Source organism: Lontra canadensis, unplaced genomic scaffold (assembly GCF_010015895.1).
Source record: "Lontra canadensis isolate GAN:19392208 unplaced genomic scaffold, GSC_riverotter_1.0 scaffold38, whole genome shotgun sequence".
NCBI classification, from domain to species: Eukaryota; Metazoa; Chordata; class Mammalia; order Carnivora; family Mustelidae; genus Lontra; species Lontra canadensis.
Window position 1 is genome coordinate 4,680,183 of NW_022631032.1, and position 26,536 is coordinate 4,706,718.

The window sequence follows — 26,536 nt, forward strand, 5'->3', positions numbered from 1 at the left end:
CAAACCTTCAATGGAACCTTAGATGTCTTGACACTGCTTTCTTTTTAAGTAAATGAAAGAGCAGCCTGTCCACTTGTCTTCCGAGTCAGGCAAGAGGAAACTGTAACAGGTGAAGCACAAGTCCACAGCTGCTGCCTCAGTGAGGAAATGAGTCAGGACACCTCAACCCTGGGTGAAATGAAAACCAGATATTGGCTTCAGGGTTATAGCTACCATTATCTTCCCCTTTCCTCCCTCTGGATACCTGGACTATCACTTTTATGTAGGAAAGGAAAATAATATTTAAATATTATTTGGGCATCACATAAGATATAGAGGACATGTGAAATACTGTCCTGGTTTGAGCCTTCTAAGATCTTAAAATTTTTGTGTCACAGCAATTAATCAAAAAAGTCTGATATACAGATGGAGGAAAATGCTCAAGTATGAAAGACCCCAACACACACCGAACTGTGATTGCCTAACCAGCATCAGTCTCAATAAAAAAACAAAAAACAAAAAACATTTGAACATGAGTTTGTTATAGTAACAATGCAGTGATTATTCATCATTTGGTATTTCCTAAAGACTTGAGATATCCAGAAGTCATTCCAACACAGAACCCATGAAAGAATCCAACCCATTAAGTGTTGCTTGTTATTTCAAGCCAGCGCATCTCAAGAGACCATGTAGCCTGAAGGTCTTCACAACAATGTATCCGAGACACTCAAATACCAAGTCTACTCAAATAAGCTTCCCAAGCAGCTTTTCGGTACAATTCAGTTGCTTCCAGACGATTGAATGCTGATGTTATGCCCCGGCCTACAATGATGATATCAGAACCTCGTTTGCCAATAACTTCTTGGGGGCTGTTGTACTGTTGGCCAAGATTATCCCCTGCAAAAACACAAAAGTCACTGTTTAACATTATACAAAGAAAGAAAGAATGAACTAACCCCCCCAAAAAAACAGAACACAAAACCAAGAAACCAATCAAATCAGTTTCCTGAAAATGAATCTAACCAGCTTTAAATAAAAATGTGCCATAGTGCTCTCCATGCCCCTCCTGGACAGCAAGTGATTAAAAGCAGCTGAAGGGACTCCTTAGATATGCCAGAGATCCCATGGCAGAGGAAGATGCTATCCAGCTCCTCTTCAGTGTTGAATTTTAGCCCATTTATATCGTTAACAGTATCAAAAACTAGTAAACCTGTTATGTTGCCAAGAAAGGTTCATTACCAAAAACCAATAAAAATTGGTATTACAATCAAAGACAATGATACTACTACAATCTCAGAATCACTGTTAAAGTGATTGGAAAATGCCTCAAACCTCTAATCGGACCACACCAAAATGAGTCTTCCCGTGACAACCTCATCCAGTGCTCAGACTATATACTATAAACCCTAATCCTTAATTTTGACTTTTTACTTCCTTTACTCTATCACATTTGTGTTAACTTAAATAATTTACTCTATTTTTTAACCGAAGTATAACTGACATACAATATCCTATTATTCAGTATATGTCATAATGATTTGATGTTTTTATACATTCGAACTGACCTCTAAGTCATTACTATCAGTCATGACACACAATTATTACCATGACTATATTCCCCGTGCTGTATATTACATTCCCAGGGCTTATTTTATAACTAGAAGTGTTTGTATCTTTTAATCCCCTTCACCTGTTTCACCCATTCCCCAACTGTTCTCCCAACTAGTAAACAACACTTTGTTTCCTGAGTTAGTTTCTGGTTTATTTAGTTGGTTTTTTCTAGATTCTAGTGTAAGTGAAACCATAAGCTATTAGTCTTTGACTTATTTTACTTGGCATAATACCCTCTAGGTTCATCCATGTAAAAAATGACAAGATTTCACTTTTTTAAAAAAATGTCTAACATTCATTGTATAACCTATACCACATCTTTCTCCATCTATTAATGGACACTTGGGCTGCTTCAATATCTTGGCTATTATAAATAATGCTGCAGTGAACATATGGGTGCATATCCTCTTCAAATTGGTGGTTTTGTTTTCTTCTGATAAAATACCCAGAACTGGAACTGCTAATTGTATGACAGTGTTATTTTTAATTTTTTTGAGATACCAGTACTGTTTTCCACAGTGGCTGTACCAATTTACTTTCCTACCCAACGCTGGTGAACTAGGATTCCCTCTTCTTCACACCTTGTTCTCTGATGATCAGTCATGTTGAGTCTTCTCATGTACCTGTTGACCAGCTGCATGTCTCCTTTGGAAATATGTCTATTCATGTCAGGGTTTTTTTTTCATCAGGGTTTGTTTTTTTAATGTGTAAGTTCTTTATATATTCTGGGTATTACCTTTTTATTCTTATTTGATGTATTATTTGCAAATTCCTTCCCCATTCAGTGGGTACCTTTTCCTTTACCTGATGGTTTCCTTTGCTGTGCAAAAACTTTTTAGTTGGATGTAATCTCAGTATTTTAGTTTTTGTTGCCCTTGCTTTTGGAGACTGATCCAAAAAAATATTGCTAAAATTAATATAAAAGAGCTTGCTGCCTATGTTTTCTTCTAGGAGTTTACAACTTCAGGTCTCACATTCACACTTGAATACATTTTGAATTTATTTTTGCATAAGATGTAAGAAGTGGTCCAGTTTAATTCTTCTGTGTGTAGCTGTCCAGTTTCCCCAACACCATTTATTAAAGATTGACCGTCTTTTCCCCATTGTACATCTTGTCTCCTTTGTCATAGATTAACTGACCATATAGGAGTGTTTCTCTTTGGTCTCTCCATTCCATTCCATTGATCTACGTGTCTGTTTCCCCGCCAATAGTATATCACTTCAATTACTATAGTTTTGTAATTATAGTTTGAAATCAGGGAGCATGATATTTCCAGCTTCATTCCTCTTCCTCAAGACTGCTTTGATTATTTGAGGTCTTTTGTGGTTCTATATAAATTTTAGGATTCTTTGTATTAGTTCTATTAAAAAAAGTCATTGTTATTTTAATGGAACTTGCACTGAATCTGTAGATGGCTTTGGGTAGTATGGACATTTCATAATTCTTTCAATCTGTGAACACACAATATTTTTCTATATATTTGCATCATCTTCAACTTTTCATCAAGAGCTTAATAGTTTTCAAAGTACAGGTCTTTTACTTCCTTGGTTAAATTTATTCCTAAGTATTTTATTCCTTTGGATACAATTGTAAATGGGATTTCTTCTCTCTGTGATAGCTTATTTGTGCATTGAAACAACTGATGTTAATTTTGTAGCCTGAGAACTCCACTGAATTCATTTATTCTAACAGTTTTTTTGGTGGACTCATGTTTTCTCTAAAGACATACCTCATTTTACTGCACTTCATTTTACTGTGCTTCGCAGATACTGCATTTTTTACAAATAGGTTTGTGGCAACCTTGCATTCAGCAAGTCTCTTGGCCCCATTTTTCCAACAGTCTTTACTTACTTTGTATCTCTATCACATATTGGTACTTTTCACACTATTTCAAATTTCTTCATTATTGTTATATTTGTTACAGTAATCTGTTTTGGGGAACAACAAAGTGTGCCCACATAAGATGGTGACCTTAATAAATGTATGTGTTCTGTCTGCTCCACCACCAGCCATCTCTCTCCCTCTTCTTGTCCCTCCCTACTCCCTGAGACACAGCAATATTGAAATTAGGCCAATTAATAACCATACAATGCTTGAAGTGTTCAAGTGAAAGAAGAGTCACATGCCTCTCACTTTGAATCAAAAGCTAGAAGTGCCTTAGTGAGAAAGGCATATTGAAAGCCAAGATGGGCTGAAAACTAGTCCTCTTGCAGCAAACAGCAAAGCTGTGAATGCAAAGAAAAAGTTTTTTTTTTTTTTTTTTTTTTTTAAGATTTTATTTGTCAGAGAGAGAGAGCAAGAGTGAGCACAGGCAGATAGAATGGCAGGCAGAGGCAGAGGGAGAAGCAGGCTCCCTGCTGAGCAAGGAGCCCGATGTGGGACTCGATCCCAGGACGCTGGGATCATGACCTGAGCCGAAGGCAGCCACTTAACCAACTGAGCCACCCAGGTGTCCCAAAAGAAAAAGTTCTTGAAGGAAATTAGAAGTGCTACTCTACTGAACACATTGAAAGATAAGCAACACCACCTTATTGCTGATATGGAGAAAGTTTCAGTGGTCTGGACAGAAGAGCAAATTAGGCACAACACTCTCTTAACCCAAAGCCTAATCCAGAGGGAGTCCCCAACTCTCTTCAATTCTAGGAAGGCTGAAAGAGGTGAGGAAGCTGCAGAAGAAAAGCTGGAAGCTACCAGAGGCTGGCTTATGAGGTTTAAGGAAAGAAATCTCTGTAATATGAAAGTGTAAAGTAGGGGTGCCTGGGTGGCACAGTTAGCTGAATGTCTGACTCTTGGTTTTGGCTCAGGTCATGATCTCAGATCCTGAGATCAAGCCCTGCATCAGATTCTGCACTCAGTGAGGAGCCTGCTACAGTTTCTCTTTCCCTCTCCTCATGCCCCTCTCCAAAGCACGCTCCCTCCCCCATATATATATCCAGATCTAGATCAGATAGTTAATGGAAGTGGCTACACCAGATTTTCAGTGTAGATTAAACAGCCTTCTATTGAAAGAAGATGCCATCTAGGACTCTCATAGCTGGAGAGGAGAAATCAGTGCCTGGCTTCAAAGTTTCAAAGGACAGACTGACCCTCTTTTATTGGGTGCTGATGCAGTTTGTGACTTTAGATTGAAGCCAATGCTTGCTTACCATTCCGAATATCCTAGGGTCTTTAAGATTTATGCTAAATCTACTCTACCTATGCTCCGTAAATGGAATGATAAAGCCTAGATGACAGCACATTTGTCTATAACATGGTTCACTGAATATTTTAAGTCCACTGTGGATACCTACTGCTCAGAAAGAAGATTCCAAATATTACTGCTTCCTGACAGTGTACTTGCTTACCCAAGAATTTTGTTGGAGATGTACATGAGATTAATGTCATGTCTGCTAAAACAAAATCTATTCTGCAGCCCAGACATAGATCAAGGAGTAATTTTGAATTTCAAGTCTCATTATTTAAGAAATACATCTCATGTGGCTCAGTCATTTAAGCATCCAACTCTTGATGTCCGCTCAGGTCAGGGTCTCATGGGTCTTGAGATCAGGCCCCATATCAGGGTCTGCATTCTGTGGGGAGTCTGCCTTAAGATTCTCTCCTTGTTGCTCCCCCCACTCACCCTCTCTCAGGTACGCATGTTCACTCTCTCTCTAAAATAAATACATATATATTTTTTTAAAGATTTTATTTGACAGACACAGCGAGAGAGGTAACACAATCAGGGGGAACCCGATGCAGGGCTCCATCCCAGGATCGTGGGGATCAAGACCTGAGCCAAAGGCAGATGCTTAATGACTGAGCCACCCAGGTGCTCCAATAAATAAATAAATCTTAAAAAAAAAAAAAAAACCAACTCACAAAGCTATAGCTGCCAAAGACTGATTCCTCTAATGGATCTGGGCAAAGTAAACTGAAAACCTGGAAAGGAGTCACCATTCAAGCTGCCATTAAGAACATCTGCGGTTCACGGGAAGAGGTCAAAATATCAGCATTAACAGGAAGAATTTGGAAGTTGCTCCAGCCCTCATGGATGACTTTGAGGGGTTCAAGACTTTAGTGGAAGAGTAACTGCAGATATGGGGGAAATAGTGAGAGAACTAGAATTAGAAGTGAAGCCTGAAAATGTGAATGAACTGCTGCAATCTCATGATAAAACCTGAACAGATGAAGAGTTGCTTCTTATGAATAAGCAAAGAACCAAGAAAATGGCTTCTTGAAATGAAAACTACTCCAGTCAAAATGCTGGTAAGATTGTTGAAAGGACAACAAAGGATCCAGAATATTACCTAAACTTAGTTGATAAAGCAGGGTTTGAGAGGATTGACTCCAATTTTGAAAGATGTTCTACTGCGGTTAAAAATGCTATCAAACAGGGGTGCCTGGGTAGCTCAGTCAGTTAAACATCTGATTCTTAATCTCAGCTCAGGTCTTGATTTTGGGGTCATGAGTTCAAGCCCTGCGCTGGACTCCACATTGAAAAAATAAAAAACTATCCAACAGCACTGCATGCTATAGAGAATTATTCATGAAAGAGTCTGCTGATACAACACACTTCATTGTCTTATTTTTAAAAATTGCCAGAGCTGCCCCAATCTTCAGCATTCACCACCATGATCAGTTAGCAGCCATCAAAATCGAGGCAGGACCTTCCACCAGCAAAGACATTGTAACTTGCTGAAAGCTCAGATGATGGTTAGCATTTTTTAGCAATAAAGTACTTTTTAATTAAGGTATGTACTTTGTAATTTTAGACATAAAGCTACTGAACACTTAATACTCTACAGCAGAAACACAACCTTTAAATGCACTGTGAAACCAAAAGGTTTACTTGACTTGCTTTATTGCAGTATTTACTCCAATGGTCTGGTACTGAAGCTGTAGTACCTCTGAGGTGTTTCTGTGTATAGTATTACATCATCTACAACTACTGAGTTTGACTTTTTCCTTTCTAATTTGGATGCTTTTATTTTCTTGCCAGAATGCTGTCGGTTGGAATTCCAAGGCTATGCTGAATATTTTTTTATTGAGGTATAATTAATATGTAACATTAGTTTCAGATATACAACATAATGATTTGATATTGATACACATTGCCAACTCATCACAGTAGGTATAGTCGACAATTATCACCTTGAGTAATGACGAAAAAAATCTGTGTGTGATGAGCATTTTTAAGACTTACCCTCTTATAACTTTCCAAAATGCAATACAGTATTATTAACTACAGTCACCATGCTGTACATTACATCCCTCTTTTTGACACCCTTCACCCATTTTGCCCACTCCCCAACCCCAGGCAACCACTGATCTGTTCTCCAAATCTATGAACTTGTTTTGTTTTTAGATTCCACATACAGTGAGAGCATATGGTATTTGTCATTCTCTGGCTTATTTCACTTAGCATTATGCCCTCAAGGTCCATCTATGTTGTCACAAATGGCAAGATTTCATTATTTTTATGTCATAATATTCCATTGTGTGTATATATATTCTCTTCATCCACTGGACACTGAGGTTGTTTCCATATCTTGGCTATTTAAATAATCCCACAATGAATACGGGGGTGTATGCATGATTCTGAGTTAGTGTTTTTGTTTTCCTTGGATTAGTACTCAAAAATGAAATTACTGGGTCATACAATATTAATTTTTTGAGGAACCTCCACACTGTTTTCCATATTAACTGTACCAATTTACATTTCCAGCAACAGTGCACAAGGCTTCCCTTTTCTCCACAGCTTTCCCAGCACTTCTTGTCTTTTTGATAATAGCCAATCTGACAGGTGTTAGGTGCTATCTCACTATGGTTTTGATTTGTTTTTCCCGATTAGTAACATTTAATATCTTTTCATGTGCGTGCTGGCCATCTTACGTCTTCTTTGTAAAATGTCTTTTCAGATCTTCTGCCTGTTTTTTAATTGGAATTTTTTCTTTTGGCTACTGAGGCATATGAGTTTATTATATATTTTGGGTATTAATCCCTTATTAAATATAGGATTAGGAAACTTCCTCCCATTTAGTAGGCTGCCTCTTAATTTTGTTGATGGTTTCCTTTGCTGTGCAGAATCTTTTTAGTTTGATAGAATTCCACTTTTTAATTTTGGCTTTCGTTGCTTTTAGTTTTGGTCAGATTAAGAAAAAAAAAAAATCACTGCCAAAACTGATGTCAAGGAGCTTACCAACTTTGTTTTCTTCTAGGAGTTTTATGGTTTCAAGCCTTACTTTAAGTCCTTAATCTATTTGGTATTAAATTCTGTGTATGGTTTAAGACAGTGACACAGTCTCATTCTTTTGCATGTGACTATCCAGTTTTTCCAACATGATTTTATTGAAAATAATGTCCTTTCCCCACTGTAGTCTCAGCTCGTCATAAATTGGCAACATATGAATGAGTGTATTTCTTGGCCCTCTGTGTTCCACTGTTATGTGTCTGTTTTTATATCAATATTGTTTTGATTGCTATAGCTTTGTAATTATATTTTGAAATCAAGGAGTGTGATGCCTTTAATTTTGCATTTTTTCTCAAGATTGCTTTAGCTATTTGGGGTCTTTTCTGATTCCATACAAATATTAGGATAGTCCGTTCCATTTCATTGAAAGATCCCACTGGAATTTTCATAATGAATGCATCAAATCTATTGAGTAATATGGACATTTTAACATTACATCTTTCAATCTGTGAGCATGAGTATATTCCCATTTATCTGTGTCATCATCGATTCTTTCATCAGTGTCTTCCAGTTTTCGGTATACAGGTCTTTAAAAACTCTCTGGTTAAATTTATTCCTATGTAATTTATTCTTTTTAATGCCATTGTAAATGTGATTGTCTTAAATTTCTCTTTCTGATAGTATGATATTAAGTGTATAGAAATGCAATGGATTTTTATATCCTGCAACTTGACTGAATTCATTTATTCTAACAATTTTTTGGTGGAGTCTTTAGGGTTTTCTATAAAATATATAATCTACAAATAGTGACAGTTTTATGTCGTCATTTCCAATTTGGATGACTCTTGTTTCTTTTTCTTGACTAACTTCTGTGGCCAGGACTTTCCAGTACTATGAAATAAAAGTGGTGAGAGTGGGCATCCTGGTCTTGTTCCTGATCTTAAAGGAAAAACTTTGAGCTTTTCACTGCTGAGTAGGATGTTAACTGTGGGCTTTTCATACATGGCCTTTATTAAGCTGAGGTATGTTCTCTCTATATCCACTTTAAATCTTTATCATAAATGGATACTGAATTTTGTCAAATCGCTCTTTCTGCATGTGGTGAGATGATCATATGATTTTTATCCTTCATTTTGTTAATGTGGTATATCACATTGATTTGTAGAAGTTGAACCATCCCCGAATTCCTGGAATTAATCCCAGCTGATCATTGTGTCAAATTTTTTAAGAGTTTATTTTAAAGAGAGAGAGCATGTACCTGCAGGGTCTCTCAAGCAGACTTTCTAAGTGTGGAGCCTCATGCAGGGCTTGATCCAAGAACTATGAGATCATACCTTGAGCTGAAACCAAGAGCTGGATGCCCAACTGCGACTGAGCCACCCAGGTGTCTGGGTACATGATCCTTTTAAGATACCATTGAATTCAGTTTGCTATTTTGTTCAGGATTTTTGCATCTTTGTTCATCAAGAATATATTGGCTTATAATTTTCTGTTCTTATGGCATTCTTGTCTGGTTTTACTATCAGATTTTGGGGCCTAAAATATTATCTAACCTGAGGAATGTTCCAGGTACACTTGAGAAGAAAGAGTATTCTATTGCTTTTAGATGGAGTGTTCTGTATATATCTCTTAAGTCCATCTGGTCTAATGCGTTAAGGCTGATGTTCATTTACTGGTTTTCTGTTTGGATGATCTATCTATTGTTTTAAGTGAGGTGTTAAAATCCCCTACTATTCTTGGATTACTGTGTATTTCTCCCTTTAGGACTGCTGATATTTGCTTTTATACATTTAGGTGTTCCTATGGGGGCCAGAATATTTACAAATGTTACATCCTCTTGTTGGACTGACTCCATCATTATGTAATGATGCCCTTGTCTATCTCTCATTATAATTTTTGTTTGAAAGTCTATTTGGTCTGATAAAAAGTGTATGTCTTTTGGTTTCCACTTGCATGTAGTATCTCCCATCTCTTCATTTTTAGTCTATATGTGAAGTGAGGCTCTTATAGGCAGTAGATGGATAGGTCTGGTTTTTAAAGTCCTTTTCAGCCACTTTTGATTGGAGAATTTAGTCCATTTAAGGTAATTATTGTTAGGTATGTACTTCCTGCCATTTTTTTAAATTGTTTTCTGGTTGCTCTCTGTTCTTCCCTTGTTCTCTTCCTTTGTGATCTGAGGACTTTTTTTTTTAAGATTTTATTTATTTGACACAGAGAAAGAAAAATCACAAGTAGACAGAGAGGCAGGCAGAGAAAGAGGGCTCTCCGCAGAGCAGGTAGCCCGATTCGAGGCTCGATCCCAGGACCCTGAGATCATGACCTGAGCCGAAGGCAAAGGCTTAACCCACTGAGCCACCCAGGCGCCCGTGCGATTTGATGACTTTAAGTGGTATGCTTGGATTTCTTTATCTTGTACATCTACCAAAGGATTTTGCTTTGTTGTTACTGGAAGGCTTACATTTAACAACTTCACATGTATTTTAAGTTGATAGCAAATTATGTTTGACAACAGTCTAAAGCTCTAAATTTTTTCTCCATCTTTTATATTTTGAGACCACACTTTTAAGCCTTTCTATCCTACCTATCCTTTAATTATTGTAATTAAAATTATTACTTTTGTCTTTTAACTTAGAAGGGACTAATCTACTACCTTCACTATTTACCTATCCCGTGAGATCTATTCTTTTATGTTTTCTTGTTACTAATTAGCATCCTTTTGTTTCAGCTTAAAGAAGTCCCATTAATATTTCTTGTAAGGCTGATTTAGTGATGATGAACTCCTTCTCTAACTTTGGCTGTTGTGGAAAGCTCTTATCTTTCAATTCTAAACTCTGCTGAGTACAGTTTTTTTTTTTTTTTAAAGATTTTATTTATTTATTTGACAGACAGAGATCACAAGTAGGCAGAGAGGCAGGCAGAGAGAGAGAGGAGGAAGCAGGCTCCCTGCTGAGTAGAGAGCCCGATGCGGGGCTAGATCCCAGGACCCTGGGATCATGACCTGAGCCGAAGGCAGAGGCTTTAACCCACTGAGCCACCCAGGCGCCCCTGAGTACAGTTCTTTGTTGGAAGATTTTTCTTTGAGCACTTTGAATGTATTTCACCACTCCCTTTTGGCCTGCAGTTTCTGCAGAAAAATGTCTTACAGGAGTTCCTTTGTATGCATACAAGGGAGCTGTTTTGTTCTTGCTGCTTTTAAGAGTCTCTCCTTGTCTTTAACTTCTGACATTTTAATTTTTTTGTCCTCCACGTTTTTCAATTCCAGCTAGGTAACATACAGTGCAATTGACATTTTGTGTCTTGTAGTGGACTCTTCGGATTCAACTTATTTGGAACTTTCTGGGCTGGCTGGATCTGGATGTGTGTTTCCTTCCAATGGTTAGGAAGTTTCAGTCATCACTTCTTCCAATAATTTTTCTGTCCCTTTCTCTGTCCCTTCCCCCATTTTGGGACCCCTATAATGTCAATGTCAGTCCACTTAATGTCCCATAAACTATCTTCATTTTGTTCATTTTGCTGCTCTGATTGGGTGAGTTCCCCTACCTTGTCATCAAGTTTACTGATCCTTCTGTTTCATCTAGTTTGCTACTGAACCCTGCCTCTCTATTTCTCAGTTTAGTTATGGTATTCCTCAGCTCTGGGACTTCTATTTAGTATTTTCTTTTTGTTGAAATTGTCACTGTGTTCATCCATTTTATTCTGAGTGTGGTAAGCATCTTTACAACTATCACTCTGAACTCTTTCCCGGGTATTTCATTAGTTTATCTGAGGTTGTGAGTCTTATTCTTCATCTGGAACATAAAATCCTTTGTTTCTTCAATTTGCTTGTTGACTCTGTTGGTTTCTATGCATTAGAAAAAATAACCACCTCTCCAAGTCTTGGAAGGTTTGCATAGAAGATAAACTTTGTGTTCAAACCTGCCCTCTCAGCTGTCTCACAAAGCTTTGTGATTGTTCAAGCAATCTACTGTATTTTCAATGGCTCCAGGCTGTTGGAAATATGCCAAGACTTGTCAGTGTCCCGAAGGGAAGGATTTTAGCACCTAGATTCAGGCTAATTGGAAGCCAGGCCCTCAGCCACCAGCTTTTAAAATCAACTATATATAGTTCTGTGAGACCACAAGCATAAGCCCCACTGGCCACCAGAGCCAGGTTATTTGGAAGTGTCTCCGCGGTGGCAGTAGCAAAAATCAGGGCCCCAGATGCGCATCTACCCTCTTCTCTGGGAGACACGGGCAAGGTCTAATGAGGCAGAGGGAGAGTATAAAGATGGTGTTCACTAGATTTGTTCCCTGAAAAGAGCTCTGCAGGTCACAGATCCATGCCAAACTGGAAGCCTGCCAAGATCTGTCCCTTGTGCAAAAATATATACAAAGATGTTCACTGCTGGTAAAAAGTCTAAATCTATCAAGAGGGGAAATGGTTAAACATATTACAGCCCAATTATAACTAGGAAACACTGTTGTTAAAGGTAACTCTGGATGTGGAAATGCAATGTAGCCTCACACATACAGAACATTTTCCCACTCCCTGTGTGTTTGTTGAGTGTATGCAAAGCCAAGGTCTGGAAGGATAATTATGATCTCTGGAGAGGCAAGCTAGACTGGGGAATGAATGGTTCAATGAGATGGGTATGACTTCTATAAGAATGACTAGTATAAAATCTACTTTTCTCAATATTTGTACAGGTAACTTCTGAACACCTGGCAAATTCCACTGAGGCATGACAAGCTAGTTGTTTTCATTTTAAATAGTTTTGCTGAGAACCCTACTGCTCAAAGTTCCAATTTCCAACTTCTTAGATGGAAAAAAACTGGATAGAATAAACTCCCATAACTGTGATAAGCAATTAACCAATTCAGGAAAAATGTTTCTAGGTCCTGATTTCTTCCCCATTCAAAACCAAAGCCACTTTATTGGTCCCAGAGGACATACAGAATTGCTTATTTTGGGGGCACCTGGGTGTCTCAGTGGGTTAAGCCTCAGCCTTCGGCTCGGATCATGATCTCAGGGTCCTGGGATCAAGCCCCACATTGGGCTTTCTGCTCAGCAGGGAGCCTGCTTGTCTGTCTACTTGTGATCTCTGTCAAATAAATAAACAAAATCTTTAAAAAAAAAACAAAAAACATTTTTTTTTTAAGATTTTGTTTATTTATTTGACAGAGGGATCACAAGTAGGCAGAGAGGCAGGTAGAGAGAGAGAGGAGTAAGCAGGCTCCCTGCTGAGCAGAGAGCCCGATGTGGGGCTCGATCCCAGGACTCTGGGATCATGACCTGAGCTGAAGGCAGAGGCTTTAATCCACTGAGCCACCCAGGCGCCCCAGAAATGCTTATTTTTATAACCCAGTTTACTCCCTTTACTACAGACTATATTTGTCCTGTTTTTTAGCCACTGTAACTACTTGTCTCAGACTGGTGAAAGTGTTATTAAGTTTGAGAGACATGAAAGAACCACATATCCCCACGCTTGAGAGTCACAATAGACATCAGCACATCAAGAGTTCTGCTAGGTCCTCTAAAAAACAAATATTGGATTTGGTTTAGCCTAGAACATTCTTCCTTGATCAGAGACTACCCTTTAAGGCAGCATATTTGGAGTATTAGTTGGGAAAAACTAAACTAAAATAATCAGTTTCTAGGCATACTTCAACAAAAAGTAGCTTTTTAAAATTTCACCACAATTAGACTGCAAGCTCTTTTGCATATCTAGGTCAGTTTTAGCAAGCCGAAGGGCTCATTCATTTCGGTTTTTCTCTTTAACAAATTTGTAGTAACACAAAATTTTATTGTGGGTAAAGAAGTATTTTGGAAAAACCATGACCAATAAATAGATTTACCTCCTGCTTCTAACTGAACTCCTGGAGTCAAGTGAAGAAATTCTGGTTTCATGCTTACTCGGGAGCCAGAAATAAAACCAAGCACAAATTCAGGATTCTCCTCTGCCATTCTAACCTAAAAGGAATGTAATAGGAAAGTAGTTAATTACAGATTAACAGTTCTACGAGTAAAAAATCAACTCTTAATAAAAAACTTTTGCTAGTTTATAAATGTCTTCCCTTGTTTGATATGAAACTCTTATCTAAAACAGGTAATCTTAGATATGATTCTACATACTTGATCCATTAAGACCCTGAGATAACCGCCTCTCCCAATTAATCATACCTTAAAAACATAAGACTCCTATACTGTGTCCATCTAAAACTGAGATGCTAAGTAATAATGCTTGCAAACCTACCTACTTCTAGAGGCTAGGTGGAGAATACTCTAGAATACATTAATAATGGTAGGAAACCAAGCTGAAGACGTATTGCCTACCTACACAGGGTACTGCTCCATATCCAGACACCCACTGTGTAAAAACAGTGACGTCAAGAGCTAAAGAAATCGCAACTTTTACCACATTCCTTTAACATCTGCCAGTAACTGATCTCCACCATTTCTATACCATTTCCTCACATTTACAGAAGTTTCTCTAGAAGGTCTGTCTTATTTGGCTCTTCTGTAAGGTTCCTACTGTACTATTTGTTTCACCAAGTATTATCACCTACCAACAAGCCATGTCTTGTCCTTGAGCCAGACCCAGACTCCCAGAATGCCAAATATTAGCACTGACTCATGGACTCTCTGCTAGGAGAGGTGGGAAATCATATTTATGATCAATTTAGAGGTGGGGTTAAAACGTGGCCCCAGGGCCAAATGATTTCTTCAAAGCTCGACAGTATTTAAAGTAATACAAATAATAAATTCCCATGCAAAAATTAACATTTTGTTAAAATTTCTATTACTTTTAAAATTAATGGTCTTTAAAATATCTGTAAAGGAACTTTTTAACTAGATAATTATCCACCTCATTTTATTCTGGTGTGCACGGGTGGGGGTTTTGGACTAACATATATGGTGTTATAAGAACTTTTAATAATGGCGAGTTGGGGCGCCTGGGTGGCTCAGTGGGTTAAAGCCTATGCCTTCAGTTCAGGTGGTGATCTCCAGGTCCTGGGACCGAGCCCCACATCGGGCTCTCTGCTCAGCAGGGGGCCTGCTTTCCCCCCACCCTCTCTGCCTACTTGTGATCTCTGTCAAATAAATAAATAAAATCTTAAAAAAAAAAATAATGGGGGTTAATGGAGAAAACACCATCAGAACTCTAGAGCCTTCCCACACAATACCAATCAATAGCAAAGACTGAAGAAAATAAAACTACATCTGGACTGCTGTGATGAGAATGCATCTCTGTGACTTGGGAGATTCTGAGAAACTGCACGTCTGGAAAGAAACCCTTCAATTTCAACAAATGGCAAAATGGAAAAACAAAAGACAAAAAACCCCAACTATCTAAAGCCCAGATAAGGACAGGCAGATATCTGACCAAATACTTGTATCTCAATGTTTGTATCTCTTAAGTGCCCACTACAAGATATAAAATGTTATTACCTGGAAACTCTAGCGCCCTAGCATTACTGTTGCCCTAACAGCTGATTTTTTGGGGGCAGGGGTTCCATAAATCTCAAATTTGAGCTGTTTTCTTTCCCTGTCACTTCAAGCACAACAGTCCTGGCCTTCTGCACCCCAGACCCTCTGTCACTTACCGCGGCTTTTGTGTAGCTGCCTGTAGCCAAGGAGCCAGCAGAGCTCATCTCCGCAATGAGCAGGCATCCCCGCTGCAAAGGCAGGCCGACTTCACTCAGGCCCCGCACAACCCCCGAGCCTGGCACCACGTGAGCATTGACCAGATCTGCCCAAGAAGCTATTTTAAAGACACCACCTGAGAAGTTGAAAAGAAGAGAGTTTTCAAACAAAAACCATGAACTTTTTGGCCAACCAACTGTAGTCTGAGTAATCTCACAGAAACATGCGAATGAACTAGAGAAGTGCTTTGAGAACTGCAGTGATTCCCAGGGGCCCGATGGGTCCATCTGCGAAAAACTGTTCATCTGGTGGCTAGTTGAAAGCGCACAATGAGCAAAAAGTCTTACAATTTCTGCACTTAGTTATCAGCAACACTGAGAAGACTGGTTTTCCTTGCAGGCTGAAGCTTCTGACCAGCAGTAAAACATGCAGAGAAACAGCACTCCAGTGAAGGGGGCACCTGCCGCCAAAGACACCAGCATTCTGAAACTCCTGTGAAGACGACCGAGGCTCATTCTGCAGGAGTCTCTCAGCAATTTTACCATCCTTCAAAGGTTCTACTGTTCCTCAGGTCTCTTAATTTCAACAGGCAACTGTATTCACTTTAAAAGCTAACAGCAATACCCCTAATCAATTTCTGAAAAAACTACATGCAAACCTGTAGAGTTTGTGTAACTTTCACATCAGTTGGTAAACTAAAGTAAGCAATGTGAGGATGATAGAACATCTTAAGCACGGGGGAAAAAATCAGACAAATCTATCCTAAAGAAATAGCTTGAGCATAAGCATGTATTACTTTAAGAAAAATTGCTATCTCTAAGATGCCTTTAAGCATTAACCTTTCGGAGCACCTGGGTGGGTCAGTGGGTTAAGCCTCTGCCTTCGACTCAGGTCATGATCTCAGGGTCCTGGGATCGAGCCCCACATCCGGCTCTCTGCTCAGCAGGGAGCCTGCTTCCCCCTCTCTGTCTGCCTGCTTGTGCCTACTTGTGATTTCTCTCTGTCAAATAAATAAAATCTTTAAATTTAAAAAAAAAAGCATTAACCTTTCAACAGACCCTTTTTTTTTTTTTTAAAAAAGATTTTTATTTATTTATTTGACAGAGAGAGAACACAAGTAGGCAGAGAGGCAGGCAGAGAGAGAGGAAGGGAAGCAGGCTCCCTGCTGAGCAGAGAGCCCGATGCGGGGCTCGATCCCATGACCCCGGGACCATGACCTGAGCCGAAGGCAGAGGCTTAACCCACTGAGCCACCCAGGCGCCCCTCAACAGACATTTTATCTTCTTATTTAAGTAAAAAAAGCTGTCCTATACAATATTACAGAACTACAGAATGGGTAGAAAATTAAGTAGATTTTTTTTAAACCAATATATGCTCTATTTTGAGCTCCCATTTATCAACAAAAAAGTATGCCAATAGGTCTTTTTTTTTGCCAAAAATAAATGTTACAACTTTACACTTTGATTTCATTCTTTTCTATATCTGCAATTTTCATTTTTCAAATATTCAGAACTCATGGGTATTCTGCTAAGGCCAACACCTGTCATTTTTGTCTGCTTAACACCTGCATCCCTTTCTTTAGGCATCAGCACACCCATTTTCTTTGGGGAAACTACCTGTGACCACAGCTCAATTAAAAAAATTTAGTTAACAACCTCGCATCACCAGAAGCATGGCCTATATTACCAAGCTAGTAAAGGTATTCTTTAACCCAGGCCTGAGTGACTCATTTGGGATAGGCATAAGGAGTGTGCCTACCTGAGAAAGAGGTCAAACAGAGAAGAAAGCAGAGCTGAGAGATGGCAAGAATGCAAGTTCAAAAGACTTGCACTTGAGCTCCTAGATCCAACCATGCTTGACAGACTCTTCCATGGTTAGACTTTCAGTGATGGGAGTCCATACATTTCCTTTTGTTCTTCAGGCAGTGTAAGCTAAATTTCTATTTTTGCAGATTCCTAAATAATGCTTACCTTCATACTGTTTTTTTACTGTGTTTCCTATATCTGCAAATTTCCGGTCTTCGAATATTAAGAACTCATGGCGTTTTGCCAGAGCCGTTAACTCCTTCATCACATCTAGGGTAAAATCATTCAAAATATCCACATGAGTCTTGAGTATGCAGATGCGGGGTCCTAAAGCATCTGCTAGCTGCAACAGCTCTCTGGACTCTGAAATATCAGCAGACAGACAGAGATTGGTCTCTTTCTTCTGCATAAGCCGGAGAAGCTTCGCCGCAACTGGGTGAATCCTAGGCAGCTCTGCACGTGCGCCAAAGGTGAGTTCTCCAGGAGCTTTGTTTACAGGAAGGAGTGAATCATTGTGATTAGCTGCCACAAAAACATTCTCCTGAATAAATCTCTTCACTCTCTCAACCATCTCCGCATCAATTTTTTTCTGTTGCTCAAGAATCTCCAGCATTTTGGACAATGTACACACTGAGTGGAGATGGATCCCATGCGCCTGCAACTTGTCTCTGCCTCCTTGTTCTCTGTCCAGCAGCACTATGGCATCAGTGACCTTCAAGCCCTCCTTCTGAAGAACCTCAACAGTTTCCAAAACACTAGATCCACTGGTAACGACATCTTCAATGATCAAACAGGTTTCTCCTGGATTAACAGCTCCTTCTACAAGACGTTTAGTACCTAGAAAAGAAAACATTGTTGACTTCAATTTAAAAGTGTATATTTCAGCCAACTCAAGATATATCTGGCCTTATAAATTTGGCACATGTTTATGAAGAGGTGGATGATCTAAACCTTATGTTCTGATAATCTATTTTTTAAAAAGAGTTTATTTATTTAGGACAGAGAGAACACGCACAAGGAGGGGGAACAGCAGGCAGAGCAGGCAGAGGGAGGAGCAGGCTCCCTGCCGACCGAGGAGCCCAATGTGGGACTCGATCCCAGGACCTGAGCTGAAGGCAGCCACTTAACCAACTGAGCCACCCAGGCATCCCCGATAATCTACTTTAGAGCTACTTTATCTTTATTCCTGATAAATCTTCAGTGAGCCATGATTACCATGTGTTCAGTGTTCCCCTACCTGGAAATTGTCAAAGTTACATACAGAGAATATTTACAGCAAAACTAGCAAATTACTTTATAGTGTAAATAAACACCACTTAATGTGTTCATGATCAAAATTTTAAATGTGGAGTTTCTTAAAGCAAGATAACCTAGATCAAGGAAAGTTATGAAACAGTGACCCAATACCATCAATGAAATCATTCCTTTATCCACCAACAAACAGCTCGTGACTCAAGATCAGCCAAATAACTGGCCTTTTGAGGAAATAAATGCTCAGCAACCATTTAGATGCACCACTACAACTTTATGAGTTATATAATGCAACGTGAGTACAAGTGCTTCCCCACTGCAACCCCCACCATAGACTACTTACAGACACACACATTTTCTAGAGACTTGTTTTCTAGTTTCCACTATCAAATTCGTCTAATAACAATATCTAATATGAAAAATATTGTTTTAAATGGAGAATTTCAAGCAAAACTAGACAAAGAAGTGTAACAAACCCTCTAAATGCCTCACCACTTAATCCATGGTAATTCTTGTTTCAGCTACATCCCCACCTCTCTTCCCTCCCTCCATAATTTTTAGAAGCAAACCCCAGATGTCATGATTTTCACCATAAAATTTTTTAGAATGCATCTTGTAAAAGGTAAGGACTCTACAAAAAAAAAAAATTACTAAGTACGGGACACCTGGGTGGCTCAGTTGGTTAAGCCACTGCCTTTGGCTCGGGCCATGATCCTGGGGTGCTGGGATTGAGTCCGACATCAGGCTCCATGCTCGGCAGGGAGCATGCTTCTCTCTCTGCCTCTGCCTGCTTATGCTTGCTCTCTCTCACAAATAAATAAAAATCTTAAAAAAAAAAAAAAAAGAAATACTGTCACACCAGCATTAAACAAAAAACCCCATTAATTCCTTAATGTCACCAAATACGAAGTCAGTTCCAGTATTTTTAGATTGATTGGACTTTTTTAAGGTTTTTTTTTTTTTTTTTTTTTAAGTAATCTCTACACCTAATATGGGGCTCAAACTCACAACCCCCAAGGTCAAGAGTCCCATGCTCCTCTAAGCCAGCCAGGTGCCCCTTGACTGCTTTGTTTTTAAAGCAAACTCACATGTATAAAACACACACCTTATAACCTACTGCCAAGGACCCATGAAAATATCATCTTCCTTTAGAGAATTTTATGTGGCATTTCTCTTTATGCAGTTTAAATTACAAACATACCAGGAAAGTATGTGCCCTTAGAACATTCTGCTGCTAAGAGAAGGACTGGTTAAAAACATTAGGTTTAACAGATATAGTACAAAAAAAAGCACTTTTTTACATTGTTCAGTATAAAACATTGTACCTCTAGAATCTAAAGGAAGGGAAGGTGATTTATAGTAACAGTTAACCAATTCTAAAGGACCTTTGAAGAATATCCAAGGTGACTTTAGCAAACACCAGTCAGAGCCTAGAAGAAAAAACTCCAACATTATCAGGTTATGTATCAACTTAAAGCTTAAAATACTTTTATTTTACCATAATCCTTTGTTTCTTTCCTTCTAATAAGCATTGGAATTTGGTTGGTTGAACAGATAACTGTAGCCAACGGTAAAGCTGTATAAGGTACTCCACACACGGTGTCAAAATTGATTCCTGCATTTTGGGCAGTTTGAAATAAAATATCGGCAACCTGTAAGAAAATGAACACATAAACTATATATTATTATCTTAAATGGTGTGTATAAATCATGTTAACACAACATTAAAGACAGTAATAAACCAAAAGCAGGTACCCCAAACTTGATCAGAAAAGTATGTATGCCTTTTTGTCACATGACCCTCTATAAATCCCAGTTTGCAAATATAAAAACATAAGAATGACCCCACTTGCCTGGACAACTCAGGGTCTGCTCTAAGGGCAACACAGAATTTTGACCCCAAAGACTAAGAATGGCTCCTAATTTCCCTTAGTAATTTATTATGATGTGACTATCTAAACCTTTCTGTATACCGGCCTGAAAGAAGTCTTTATTGAAAAAAGTTTCGGGGGATGCCTGAGTGGCTCAGTCTGCTTGCTCAGTCATTGAGCGTCTGCTTTCCACGCAGGTCATGATCCCAGGGTCCTGGGATCCAGCCCCACATTGGATACCTGCTCAGCGGGGAGCCTGCTTCTCCCTCTCCCCCTGCTTGTGTTCCCTCTCTCACGGTCAATCTCTCTCTGTCAAATAAAGAAATAATATCAAGAAAGAAAGAAAGAAAGAAATAATATCAAGAAAGGAAAGGAAAGGAAAGGAAAGGAAAGGAAAGGAAAAGAAAAGAAAAGAAAAGAAAAGAAAAGAAAAGAAAAGAAAAGAAAAGAAAAGAAAAGAAAAGAAAAGAAAAGAAAAAAATTTCGGGGTGTTTGAATAGCTCAATCAACTAAGCAACTGCCTTGGGCTGAGGTCATGATCTTAAGGTCCTGGGATGGAGCCCCATGTCAGGTTCCCTGCTCAGCGGGAAGTCTGCTTCTCCTTCTCCCTCCTCCTCCTCCCTGCTCATGCTCTCTCTCTCAAATACATAAATAAAATCTTTTTTAAAAAGTTTCAGAAGAGAATACTACTTAATTTGCATCGAGAAAGTAAAAAACCTAGGAATAAATTTAACCAAAGTAAAAGACCTATACACTGAAAACTTTAAGACGCTGGTGAAAGAAAGTGAAGAAAGAAATAAATGCAATGGTATTCCTTGCTTATGAATTGTAAATGTCCACATTACCCAAAGCAGATACAAAGCAACCCCTATTAAAATTCCAATGGCTTTTTTTTTTAACAGAAACAGAACAATCCTAAAATTTGTATGGAAGCCCAAAAGATCCCAAACAGCCAAAGCAATCTTAAGAAAGATAAGGCTGAAGGCATCATGATCCCTGATTTCAGGAATACTACAAAGCTAGAGTAATTAGAAGATTGTGGTATTAGCATAGAAACAGACACATCAATGGAACAAAATAGAGCCCAGAAATGTACCTATACTTATATGGTCAATTAATTTATAGCAAAGGAGCCAAGAACATAAACTGGGAAAAGGACGATCTCTTCAATAAATGGTATTGGGAAAACTAGACAGTCTCATGCAAAATAATGAAACTGGACCACTATCTTATACCACACACAAAAATTAACACAAAATAGATTAGACTTGAATGTAAGACCCGAAACCATAAAACCCCTAGAAGAAAACACAGGTGACAAGCTCCTTGACAAAGGTCCTAGCAATGATTTTTTTGGATTTGACACCAAAACCAAAAATAAATAAGTGGGACTACATCCAACTAAAAAGCCTCTGCCCAGTAAAAGAAATCACCAACAAAATGGAAAAAAAAAAACCAAAAACCAAAAACCAAAAATATCTGCAGATCATATATCTGGCTATGGGGCTAAAACATAAATAACTCAAATACCTCAATAACAAAAAAATCAACCCAACTTAAAAATAGACACTGTTCCAGAGAAGACAAATTGCCAACACTTACATGAAAAGCTGATCAGCATCATTAATTATCAGGGAAATGCAAATCAAAACCACAATGAGGTTTCACTTTACCCTTTCTAGAATGGCCATCAAAAAGACAAGAATAGGGGCACCTGGGTGGCTCAGATAGCTAAGTGTCTGCATTCAGCTCAGGTCATGATCCCAGGGTCCTGGGCTGGAGCCCTGCGGCAGGCTCCCTGTTCAGTGGGGAGTCTGCTTCTCTCTCTGCCCCTCCTCCCACTCATTCTCTCAATCTCTCTCTCAAATAAATAAATAATAAAGTCTTCTAAAAAAGAAAAAAGACAAGAATAAATATCAGCAAGAATGTGAAGAAAAGGTAACTCTTGTGTCCTGATGGTAAGAATATTAATTGGTATAGCCACTATGAAAAACTGTATGGACATTCCTCAAAAAATTAAAAATAGAACTATCATTTGATCCGGCAATTTCACTTCTGGGTACTTACCCAAAAAAACAAAAATACTAATTCGAAAAGATATATGCACCCCTATGTTTACAACAGCATTATTTGCAATAGCCAAGATACAGAAGCAAGCCAGGTGTCCATCAATAGATCAACAGAATATTACTCAGCCATAGAAAATGAGATCTTGCCGTTTATGACAACACGGACAGACCCTGAGGGTATTATGCTGAGTGAAATAAGAGGCAGAAAGACAAATCCTGTATGATTTCACATATATGTGGAATCTAAAAAACAAAAGAAAAAACAAACAAAAAGCAGAAGCAGACCCACAACTACAGAGAATGACCTGGTGGTACCAGAGGGGAGGAGGTGAGGAGATGGGCAAAATGGGTAATGGGGAGTGGGAGGTATGGATTTCTAGTTATGGAATGGGAATTAAAGGTACAGAGTAGGGAACAGTGACAGATGGTAGTTCCACTTGTGATGAGCATAGCAGGTAGTAGAGTTGTCCAATCACTGCTGTACACCTGAAACTAATATAACACTGTATGCCAATTCTATTTCAATTTAAAAACAACCAAAAAAAGAAAGAAAAGGAAGAAAGAAGGCAGACTCATAGAGAACTGGAGGTTACCAGAGCAGAGTGGTGTGGGGGGATAGGAGAAACAGCTGAAGGGGATTCAGAGTTTAAAATAAATGTCACTGGGAAGAAAAGTACAGCACAGAGAATATAGTCAACAATACTGAAATAACTTTGGGGGCACCCGGGTAGCTCAGTGGGTTAAGCCTCTGCCTTCGGCTTGGGTCATGATCTTGGGGTCCTGGGATTGAGGCCTGCATTGGGCTCTCTGCTTGGCGGGGCTCGATCCTCTGTCTCTGCCTGCCTCTCTGCCTACTTGTGATCTCTGTCTGTCAAATAAATAAAGAAAATATTAAAAAAAAATAACTTTGTATGGTGAGGCAGTAACTACACTTACTGTAGTGAGCCCTTCAACATGTATATAATTGTCAAATCACTATGTTGTACACGTGGAACTAATATATGTCAACTATACTTCAATTAAACTTTTTTTTTTTAAAGGAAAAAACCCTAAGGACTCCACCAAAAAACTATTAGAACTACTAAGCGAATTCAGTAAAGTTGAAGGATCCAAAATCAATATACAGGTATCTGTGGGTTTGTTTTTTTTTTAAGGTTTTATTTATTTGAGGGGTGCTTGGGTAGCTCAGGGGGTTAAGCCTCTGCCTTCGGCTTGGGTCATAGTCTCAGGGTCCTGGGATGGAGCCCCATATCGGGCTCTCTGCTCAGCTAGGGGCCTACTTTCCCACCCTCCTGCCTGCCTCTCAGCCTACTTGTGATCCCTCTGTCAAATAAATAAATAAAATCTTTTTTAAAAAGGATTTTATTTATTTGAGAGAATGAGAGAGAAGGAGAGAGCACAAGCAGGGGCAGAGGGAGAGGGAGACACAGACTTCCCTGCAGAGCAGGGAGCCTGATCTGGGGCTCATTCTCAGGACCCTGGGATTGTGACCTGAGCCACCAAAGGCAGATGCTTAACAGACTGAGCCATCCAGGCACCCTTGTGGTGTTTCTAGACACAAAGTAGCAGAAAGAGAAATCAAGAAAACAATCCCATTTATAATAGCATCAAAAGGAATTAAATTGCTAGGAATACACTTAACCAAGAAGGTAAAAATAAACCTTATACTGGAAACTGTAAAACTCTGATTAAAGACACTGAAGATGACCCAAGTAAACAGAAAGATATATTGTGCTCGTAGATTAGCAATATCAATTCTTGCTAAGATGTCCACACTCCTCAAAGGGAATAACGGATTCAATACAACCCTTACAAAAATCCCAACAGCATTTTTCACAGCACTAGAACAAATAATCCTAAAATTTGTGTGGAACCACAAAATCCCCAAAAAGCCAGAGTAATCTTGAGAAAGAAGAACAAAGCTAGAAGTAATCACAATCCCAGACTTCAAACCATCCTACAAAGCTAAAGTAACCATAAACAGTATATTACTAGCACAAAAACAGACACACAGATCAATGGGACTGAGAGTCTGGAAATAAACCCACTCATATACAATCAATTAATCTACAACAAAGGAGGCAAGAATATACAATGGGGGAAGGACAGTCTCTTCAATATATGGTGTTGGGAAAATTGGAGAGCTACGCGCAAAAGAACTAAACTAGGCTGCTTTCTTACACCATAAATTCAAAATGGATTAAAGACCTCAACCTAAGAACCGAAACCACTTAACTTCTAAAAGAAAACACTGGCAGTGAACTCTTGGGCAGGGGTTTTAGCAGTATTTCTCTGATCTCTCTCTTCAGGCAAAAGCAACAGAAGAAAAAAATAAACAATCAAAATACATCAACATAAAAAGCTACTGTATAGGGAATAAAACCATCAACAAAACAAAAAGGCAGCCTACTGATGGGAGAAGATATCTGCAAATGATATATCCAATAAAGAGTTAAATAGAAATTATATAAAGAACTTGTAGAACAAAATACTGGCAAAACAATCCAATTAAAAAATGGGCAAAGGACCCAAATACACATTTTCCAAAGGAAGACATACAGATCATACAGAGAACCAATATGCACATGAAAAGATGCTCAACATCACTAATCATCAGGGAAATGCAAATCAAAAGCACAAAGAGATACCACCTCACCTTTCAGAATGGCTATGATCAAGGAGATAAGGAATAGATGTTGGAGAGCCTGTAGAGTTCATAAAATGGAGCCCCTGTGTAGTGCTGGTAGGAATGTAAATTGGGGCAGCCACTTTGGAAAACACTATGGAAGTTCCTCAAAAAATTAAAAATAGAGATGCTGTACAATCTAGTAATTCCACTTCTTGGTATTTACCTGAAGAAAATTAAAATACCAATTCGAAAAGAAAATGCACCCCCATATTATTTACAACAAACAAGATAAGGAAGTCCACAGATAGATGCAGAAAGATGTGGTATAGATACACACAATGGAATATTACTCAGCCATAAAAAAGAATGAAATCTTGCCATTTGTGACAACATGGAGGGACCTAGAAGGTATTTACTATGCTAAGTGAAATGTGAGACAGAGAAAGGAAAATACCATATGATTTCACCTACATGTGCAATCTAAAAAACAAAATGAACAAACAAAACAGAAACAGACTCACTGACACAGAAAACAAATCACTGGTTATGAGCATGGAGGGGCTGGAGGGGCTGGGGAGGGGGCTTGGTGAAATACATGAAGGGGATTAAGTGATACAAACTTCCAGTTATAAGGAACTCATGGAGACATAACATACAGCATAGGGTTTGTAGTCTCAATAATATTGATAAAAAAAAATCAATGCAAAATACATACCAAAAAATTAAAAATAAGTTTCCTAAGTACAGATCCTATTGTGTGAGTACTAGTTTATAAGATCCTTTCCCATATAAATCCTCACATTTTAATGCTAGAATGCATCCTCTCATCCAACACCACCTTATTTAAAAAAAAAAAAAAAAAGGCAAACTTATTTGAGAATTGCTTAGTGAAGGGGCATGTGTGTGGCTCAGTCAGTTAAGCTTGTCTGCCTTCTGCTCAGGTCATGATCACAGGGTCCTGTGATCAAGCCCCACAGCAGGCTCCCTGTTCAGTGGGGAATCTGCTTCTCCCTCCCTCCACCCCCCCACGCCCCCGGCTTGTGTGCACTTGCTCGCTCTCAAATAATTTTTAAAAATCTTAAACAAGAAAAACTGCTTAGTGAACTAGATCAGATCTTCAATTTTTTTTTCACCTGTATTTTTTTTTTTAAGATTTTATTTACTTATTTGACAGAGAGAGACACAGTGAGAGAGGGAACATAAGCAGGTGGAGTGGGAGAGGAAGACTGGACTTCCTGCAAAGCAGAGAGCCTGATGTGGGACTCATTCCCGAGCCCAAGGCAGATGCTTAAGGACAGAGCCACCCAGGCGCCCTCACCTATACTTGTAGACTTGAAAATTCTGTGAATATTTTTAAGTTGCTAAAGATTTAATTTCTAGAGTACTAAAAAATTATATTATCCTAGAACTGTTGTCACTCCTTTGCATGAACACAATGAAATTCAAATGCTATAGTGATTTAATACTGACCATCTCCATTTTATTTTTTGAAGATTTTATTATTTATATATACTTATATATATACTTA

General features: G+C 38.7%; 1 protein-coding gene across 1 annotated transcript in view; it reads right to left on the reverse strand.

Moving 5' to 3' along the window:
• Positions 1–516: 516 nt before the first annotated feature.
• The window catches only part of UMPS (uridine monophosphate synthetase), a 29,121-nt gene continuing 3,101 nt past the window's right edge, over positions 517–26,536 (reverse strand). The window contains exons 2-6 of the mRNA XM_032869451.1: positions 19,938–20,091; positions 17,354–18,025; positions 15,344–15,519; positions 13,595–13,709; positions 517–876 (exon numbers count right to left, since the gene is read on the reverse strand). Of these exons, the coding sequence (XP_032725342.1) occupies positions 707–876; positions 13,595–13,709; positions 15,344–15,519; positions 17,354–18,025; positions 19,938–20,091 (1,287 nt within the window). The 3' untranslated portion in view covers positions 517–706. The remainder of the gene's footprint in view (positions 877–13,594; positions 13,710–15,343; positions 15,520–17,353; positions 18,026–19,937; positions 20,092–26,536) is intronic.